The 8,277-nt window shown below is 34.2% G+C and overlaps 1 protein-coding gene across 2 annotated transcripts; it reads right to left on the bottom strand.

Annotated features, from left to right (window-relative positions):
* Window positions 1-4,343, bottom strand: LOC105232705 (uncharacterized). 2 transcript variants are annotated; one of them, XM_011214486.4, is made up of 2 exons: window positions 3,014-4,343; window positions 1-758 (listed from the first exon to the last, which is right to left on the bottom strand). In XM_011214486.4, exons 1-2 carry the CDS (start codon window positions 3,128-3,130, stop codon window positions 438-440), a joined length of 438 nt encoding a protein of 145 aa, XP_011212788.2. In that variant the 5' UTR covers window positions 3,131-4,343; the 3' UTR covers window positions 1-437. The 2 variants fall into 2 exon arrangements, with proteins under 2 accessions (XP_011212788.2, XP_011212789.2); XM_011214487.4 differs by having other exon boundaries at window positions 3,062-4,342.
* Window positions 4,344-8,277: the final 3,934 nt, after the last annotated feature.

Below are 8,277 nucleotides of genomic sequence, written 5' to 3'. Positions count from 1 at the left end.
TAAATTGAAGTCACGAATTTCGCCAAGTCTGTATTTACTAGAAAAATAATCTCATTACATAGATTTTCATTCAGTGGCACAACTTCATTAACATTCTTAACAGTACAATGTAGATATGGCTAATCTTAAAATACATATGTATATAGAGGTATGCATATACAGACTACACTACTCTAAGTATTGAATTCTTTCGTTTTACAAACATATGTATGACATGATATGTTACCTTAAAGAAGGTTGTTTTTATGCTTGTACATACTTATATATACCTATATATATTTTATATGTACGTTATTAAAATTTAAACTATTTCTATTCATATGAATTAGTGATACGATATACAATTGTATGTCTTAATACTTTTATACATTCGGTTTGTCTCTTAGTGATCAGAGCCGGAGTCTTAAAAACCATAAAATTACACTTATAATTAAATGCTAAGTCACTTCATCGCTAAGCTGATGATTCGTTGAAGAGTTCGTCGCAGATTTGCATCTCACTTCACAATTGATATTCCTCTCATTTATATTGTTATTGTTACTTTTGTCCACTTTCTTCCTGCCATTGAGAATTTGTGCGACATCTGCATCATCGATGGTGCCTTTGAATATGAGTGGATAGGGCCACTCGTGACATATTGTAGGGCCGCTATAATCGCGTAAGGCGCTGATGAGCGCATCTAAGCGCTGCACTTCGAGCAGCTCCTCATTAAAGCTCTTCACATCGTCCATCATTGTATTGACATTCGATTCCAGAACCTGTGAATGAGCGGAGGAAACTAAGTATAAGAGAATATGACAAAATTATAAATTAAAATTATTAAAGCTGCTCTTACTAAAATAAGTTACAGATACGTTTAGTTCAAATGTTCAAATTTTTGTTTCAGAGATATACTATATGTCCATTGAGATGAATATAAATATGATAAGTGTATCTGTAAATTTTAATATACGCCGCAAAAACCAAAGCTCAGATATCCCAAAGATGGTTTAAAAAACAAGAATCACTAAATTTTATTGCCTATTAATTTGTGAAGAATTTCTAGACTAAAAACGTTTTTTTCGGACAGATTGTCAGATAATCGGTTTTGGATCTCTATTACCAAAGAACTTATTCCACTAAATCTCCCATTTTGAACGAACTCTAAATTTTATGAACGAAATTGTTCCGAGGAAGCGATCTCACTTGAGCATCCCTATTAAAGCAGAAATATCGAAAATATAGAAATTCCCTATTTTTTACTTATTTGCATGGCTTGCATTAAGAAGTACTCATAATCATTCTATTGCTGTGTCCGTCTGTAATATACGTATTGTCAACAGCTAGTTTCAACGACACCCTACACCACTTTCAACGGCTTCTCATACCTAAATATTCGTTTATATACATAGGTTCGTAAATATGTACTTAAGCAGAGATTGAGGTTAAATAGTAACAAACAGACACTACGAAAGTGTTAAAGGTGGCAGATAAAGGTGTTTGTTTGTGATTTGTTGATGTTGCATTGAGTAAGTGGGTGCCACTTGGTTTGTTTGCCTTTCCGAGCAAAACTGTGAATTTCGTTCTATTTACACAGCACGTGTACATATGTATATATATATATATATATATATATATATATACAAAGCAAATATATGTACATATATACGATAATGCGACTAAGTGACGTTCTCCGTATTATTGACATTGAGTAAATGCTCTAATTGTTAAATACACAAATGACACGAGGCGATTTGGGCTGTGTGAGTGAGACCCCAACAGGGAAAATGTTCTATTTTCTCTCTCAATTCTAGCACTTTGTTGAAAATTCCTCAAGTTTGAAGTGCAAAGTACTTTCATTACTATTGTACCCAGTGCTTAGCAATGCAACTATATAATAATATTATGAAATCCATACTTATCACCGTTGACAATCAGTTATTGTAAGCAAATAATGAAAATGTAAATGCAATAGTGATGAAATAAAGTAGAATAGGTAAATAGGCGGTCGCAGTAGCCGAGTGCTTTAAGTTTGTAACAGCAGTTTTTTGAGAGAAAAGGTGTCTGGAATATTTCAGATCGATATCTCATAAATTGAGGAACTAGTCCGTATGTGTACAAACAAACAGAGATAGACATAGCTAAATCGACTCAGCTCAACGCAGTCATCATTTACATAGATATATACATATAGTATGTACCATAGATCCCCTAGATTTTCCGACGTTTTTTGCTGGGTGTTACAAAACTTCGTGGTAAACTTTAAAGTATAACTTGTTCAGTGTTTGGTAAGTCCGAAATGTACTATATTTGACATAAAAAAGTTATTTCGTAATTGCGTGCCATAAAATTACTAATACTTTTCCAGTTAACATAAAGACACCGACGAATTATGAGTACTGTAACTGAATTTTATGAAAATCAAACTAATTTCCCACAAAGCTAGCCTTGATTCCCACCAGTATTATTGTCGAATAGTATCGAATCACAAATCTAGGAGAGCTATCTATACTGCATTTTCTTGATGTGGCCAGCTAAAGATTTTCCGGAAAAATAAGGCTTGTTCTAGCTTTATTTAGTTTATTGTATTTTCTTATTTGGACTCTTTGGACCTCGGCCTACTACCAGAAGGTAACTGTTTCTAATTAGAAAAGAAATCCTAGTGCACCTCTGTAAGATGGTTTCCACTCCGACAAGTGTATTTTTATTCCTGAAATTTTTTTAACGATGAGAAGTAAGTAAAGTTTCAGAATACAGCCTGAAATAAATTTTAATTATTTGGGGAATATAATTCTACGACTTCTGTTAAAGTATACAGAGCATAGATATCATAGATACCATAGTGTCTTTTCGACATCTAAGCTTTTAGGAAGTTCGATATATCTTTCAAAAATCCTAAAAATCTAGTAGGTACTATATAATATATGAGTTATATACAAAAATTATAAAAAATGTGAAGTATCGATATAATATGGTTAAGCTTATGCATGTACATATAAGTATATTACTATAAAATAACTGTTTGTGCAATTACCAAAAATTCAATATGCAAATTTATTACACATTTCAACATTTGACGTACACGATTGCGTAGCTTTTCGATTGTCAGCAGATGCCGCTGCATGACATTAATTGACGTTTCGCTTGTCATATTTTTCGCTTATATTTTGACGTCGCGTCTAGCTGACTAAATAATTGACAAACCGATAGTATGAACGCTTCACACATCTGCATGCATGCGCATATGTATGCATAATAAACGGCAATATTTTGTAATATGTACCGCGTTATTATTGTTTGTTGTTGTTAACTGTAATTTGCATGCGAACTAAGTTGTTTATTTTGAAAGCGTCGTTGCTACTTAGTTATAGTCTAGTTGTAGGCGTTGGAAGGTACATTTTGCACAAACTATTTTGGAATTAGACTTTCGATTTACGTGGGCTTGTATGTGTTCAAAATGTTGCACGTGTGTTGCATATATTCATATTTTACTATATTTTGTTTATCGTAATTTGCATTTGTGGGAAAATCACTGTCCTCTGCACACACTTCTTTCAATTTATTTGATATGATTTTCTCATTATTATTTGCTACTTCGTGTCACGCGCAACACCCGCCTTTCCGCCTTCCCGACGTCTGCTTTTTTACACTTAGATATGCGTTAATGACCTGCGTTGCATGCCACAGTCGAATAGATGACGCAACAATGTGTGGATTTATAAAGCAACTGTCACACATATACAAATACATACAAATCATAGAACGTTTGCTCACAGAAATCACTCTGATTGCGTCTGTATGTGTGTGTGTGGTCTCACTTTAGTAAAAAATGTACATTAGATATCAACTGGTAGATAGAAACACATTTCTCCAACAGGTACACCCGTCGCGGTCATTAGTGTCAACATGATTGCATGGCAAGCCAGCGTGCACACATACGCACACACACATACAGCAAGGTAGTACACAATTAGGAAAGAATTTGCTCACGCCGCAGTGTCTGTGAGCGCTTCAGCTGTTTTGCGTCGTACTTGTTGGCATGTCATATGCTTCGGCTTTAACCGTTAGCCTCTACTAATCCACATTACCACCGCACCGTCTCCAGGCAACTTTGCGCACAAGGCGTATGGGAAGCACCACCCGCCGCAAAACGTAAGGTCGTTAGGTAGAAAAAGCTTTCTTTCGGCTTTCGTACGCGTTTAAAATAAAAATCACACTATGACGTTTTTAGCTGCGGGTTTTTTATGCTTTTTTGCGAAAATGGTTTTCGTCATCTAGCGTTACTGTCAGCGGTCTAGCTATCCATCGGCAAGTATGGTGAGCGACTGATGAGCATTCGTGCAGCCAAACTGAATGCTTTAGCTGGTGTGCACTCCACGACATTTACATGTTTGTATTTGCTTTTCATTGTTTTTATATTTTTATTTATTCTTACTTACTTTTGCTTGTTGTATTCATTTCACTAAGAATGACAAAGTCACTCACTGCGCGTTTGTCGTAAGCAACGACGCTCACTGAAGAGCATTTTATTGCTCAATTGTTCTAATGGGCTTGCCAGCGAGGAGGTTATCAATTCGATTGGAAAAAATATTGCAAACAATCGAAGAAGAATTTTTGCCGTTTGATTTTGAAAATGGCTATCAATCGAATTTTGGTTATGGGTATGTGGTTAGGGTATGACACTTCTAATTGAAACTTTACCCATTATTGGCACTAATTTTCCTTCCAGTAAGCGTATCATTTGATCTAGGAACTGGCAGTCGGATCCGAAGAATACGGTGGATATGGAAGCAATTCAAGGTATTTAGAAAACTAGTTTGCTTAAGAGATTTCAGTTTTTGCCCTTTATAATAATGGCTTCGTACACCATAATCTTTATCACAAGAAACAAAAAAACCTCCCGTTGCCGGCACTGTAGGTTTATTTAATTTTTAACTACCGATAACGAATGAGAGCGAAAGTTTGGGGATAAGAAATCATTTGATTTGCTGGAAAAAAATTTCTTATCAGAAAGTTGTTGTAGAAATAGCTGTTAATGTGTGATATGTGAGAAATTTGCTACTTTTGAAATAAGAATCGGATAATACCAGTTAAATAATTTCTGATAGTTTTCCTTTCTTTACTTTTTTTTGGTTTCTCTCATTGTGAGCACTTTTCGGTGCAAAATTTACAATTTAAACAATGTGAAATAGTAATCTAGTAGTCAAGATCAGAGTGTCAAAAGACGGCCCTTCTGATTAAGCTGCGAGCGAGAGTCTTTTGTGCCTTCAGTCAGCCGCTCTTTTGAGCAATTTTTATGATTCTCAATCACTTCGAATTAAATTTACTGAATTTATGAATATCATCTGTACACACATACACACACATATGTATTCGTATGCTATATATCGGCGTTGGTCTCTCGCGAAGTTTTTCCATGCAATCAAATTCTAGATTCTTAAAACGTGAATGAATTCTTTTATTCAATTGTTTTCTTCATATGTTCGCATTCTTTTGTGCTATGGTTAAGCGTGCTGTAATTTAATCGCTCGTGTAAAGACACTTTGCAACTAGAAGCACTATTATGATAATAAATAATGTACAATTAGACATAAATATTTGTTGTTTTACTTTGCTCTTCAGGAGTTAAATTTACGTCAATAATTAGCACAGTTTCAAGTGGCACTCTCGGCTAAATGATATTTATGAGAAGATTGTAGGAAGGCATTTTCATGCAACGCCATTTATTTAAACACGTTTTTGAAAGCAATAAACATGAATTTTGATCGAAAGATATACATATGTATGTATGTTATAATATGTATGTATGTTATAATAGGCGAAGTTTGATTGCACTCAAAACCTTTCATTTCCTTTCTATTAAAATTTATTTGAATTAAGTACTAAATAATTTTATAAAATTTAAATATTTTTGCACGATTGATGTATTTTATAAAATAACAGGCTATATTAACCAGAAAAATCGAACCATATTTTCGAAAAACCAACCTCAAGCCTTACCTGAGCGAATCCATCGCATTCATGTTAGACTTCAAACCGATTATGAGATCAAGTGCCAATGTAATTTCAGACAACAATCAATAACGCACGCTTTTTAGATCGAATTGAAAGATATGAATTAAAACCGCATTAAGTGTGCCTGAACGGCGCAAGACTCGGCAAAACGGGCGGCACGTTGAATAATCTGCATGAAATATTTTTTCAGTAGTTTTACGATAATCTCGTATTCGACAGATCACCCTAATCTTAAAATTGCATCTCTTAAAAAAAGGCGTGTCGTCACGATAGAGAATTAGAAAACTTAGTTATGAAGATTCGCGTCTTGGTGTGAAAACAAGTGAGCAGTTTTGTTGAATTTTTTTTACGTGTGCTGTTAATTAGTAAAAACTTGTTAAAGAAATTATTAAGTTTATTGATATTCCAATTAGCATTTAAGCAAAAACAATACAATTAAAAGCGAAAATTAACACTAAAAACTAATTAATTTTTAAATTTAGGTTATGTTTTGAGATAACAAATCAAACAAATAAAGGCAAATTGGCGGTTATACATCAGCTGATACTTATTCACCATAATATTCTGATATTGGAAGATTAGCGCCGACATCAAACAAAACTGATTGATTTTTTAAAATACATATCTCTTTCAAGGAAGAAAGTGACTCGGGGGCTTCCATTGCCTATAAAATGGCGATCGCTGTTCAAGCATAAATCGGCCAATTCTGCTGAAATTCACGTTTGATATTCATACGAAGTTATAAATCGTGTCTGGGTTGTTGGCATAGACCATAGACTTGACGTAGCGTCACAGGAAGTAGTCTAACGGCGTCAAATCGCACGACCAAGGTGACAAACTGACTGGGCCATTTCAATACAGCGCTCACCACACTTTTTTGATTCATGGAGTACGCACGAATGAAAGAATCAAGAATTTCATTGATATCCTAAACCGTTTTAGTTTTATTTTAAAAAGCTCTTATTGAAAAATCCACTCTTAAAGTTGAGGCCACTGACTCCGAATGTCGATAGTAAATTTTAATAATTTCGACTCGTTGGATCGTATATCTTTTCATGATGAAATGGCAAACCTTACTGAAGAGAAATGTTAAAAGAGCGGGAAAAATATGACATTGTCAATAAGATCTAAAATTATTTTAACATTGTTCGATAATAAAACTGCAAATCTTACCATATAGCAGGTTTTGTCTCTGGCTGCTTTATTAAAATTAATTTTCACAGCAGAAAATTTAACTATTTTTCTTTATTGAGAAAACCAACATAACAAGTTCGTATAATACAAATGCTAAATTATCAGAGCTAGTTAGTAGTAAGTAAGCAACATATGGATATTTAGTTAGTGGCAGCAACATTTCCTGCTTAGTTCGACAGCGTCATCATGAGGTTTTTGATCTCACAACTTCTTGATGGAAATGTCTCTTTTCCGAAAAAAGATTCAGAACACTCAAAGATTCTTATACCTTCAGTTGGCACCTCATATTCTGGCTTTGACTAGATTTTGGGATATATTTGGGGGGAATGTGCTCAGCTCACTGAAGCAGTTCTAGTTTAGTCTAGTTGTGAATTTGTTTTCGATCGTTCTCAAAAAAGATCACTCATCTTAGTTTTACTAATATCTACAATGCAAACTTGACCTGAAACAGTGGTCTTTTATATGTGCATGTGTGGATAAAATTTCTTTTGTGCCTATTTACCATGTAAGATCAGTCTTCCACTTATAGTTGTATGTACATTCTTATAGAGCCATGATGTTTTAGCTTTCAAAAGTAAGGTTAGAAAATCTGTATGTTTTAACAGTGCTGTTCCGCAACAGTGCTGCAACTCCACATTGTCAGCCTGTGAGTTCACAGCACTCCGCCGGAGCTTACAGCGTTGTTTATTTTTACATAAAAATATTTGTACACAGTTATGGATGCATTTATGTACATACGTATGTGTGAATATTATATAACTGCAATGACTTTCCTAACGAATGTTTAGTGGTGGAAAAATACGCAAGAAACTTTTTAATGAAATAATGCGAAATTTTATTATTGCCACTTTGCTTTTATACAGCTTTTGCATTACTATGCTATTGTTGTTGCTGCGAGTTGTTGCAATTTGTCTGTATTAATGTACATTTTACGCATATTCATGGTGCGGAAAGTTCACATTTGTCTGTGATTTTTGCCATTTGACAATAGAACTTATATGCATGTTTGGATGCATATGTGATATATTTACATGTAGTATATATCTATCTATATATGTATGTATAGTATGTATTTCGCTATGTGCAAGC

The sequence above is a fragment of the Bactrocera dorsalis genome, chromosome 5 (genome assembly GCF_023373825.1).
Source record: "Bactrocera dorsalis isolate Fly_Bdor chromosome 5, ASM2337382v1, whole genome shotgun sequence".
Taxonomy (NCBI): Eukaryota; Metazoa; Arthropoda; class Insecta; order Diptera; family Tephritidae; genus Bactrocera; species Bactrocera dorsalis.
The sequence above is the reverse complement of the archived record's forward strand: the minus strand, read 5'-3'. Positions and strand labels throughout refer to the sequence as shown.

Coding starts and splice junctions, on each gene's coding strand:
- LOC105232705 (XM_011214486.4), bottom strand. CDS start 3,130: ATGACAAGCGAAACGTCAATTAATGTCATGCAGCGGCATCTGCTGACA. Junction 759..3,013: donor ATTTGCATATTGAATTTTTG/GTAATTGCACAA, acceptor GCTCATTCACAG/GTTCTGGAATCGAATGTCAA.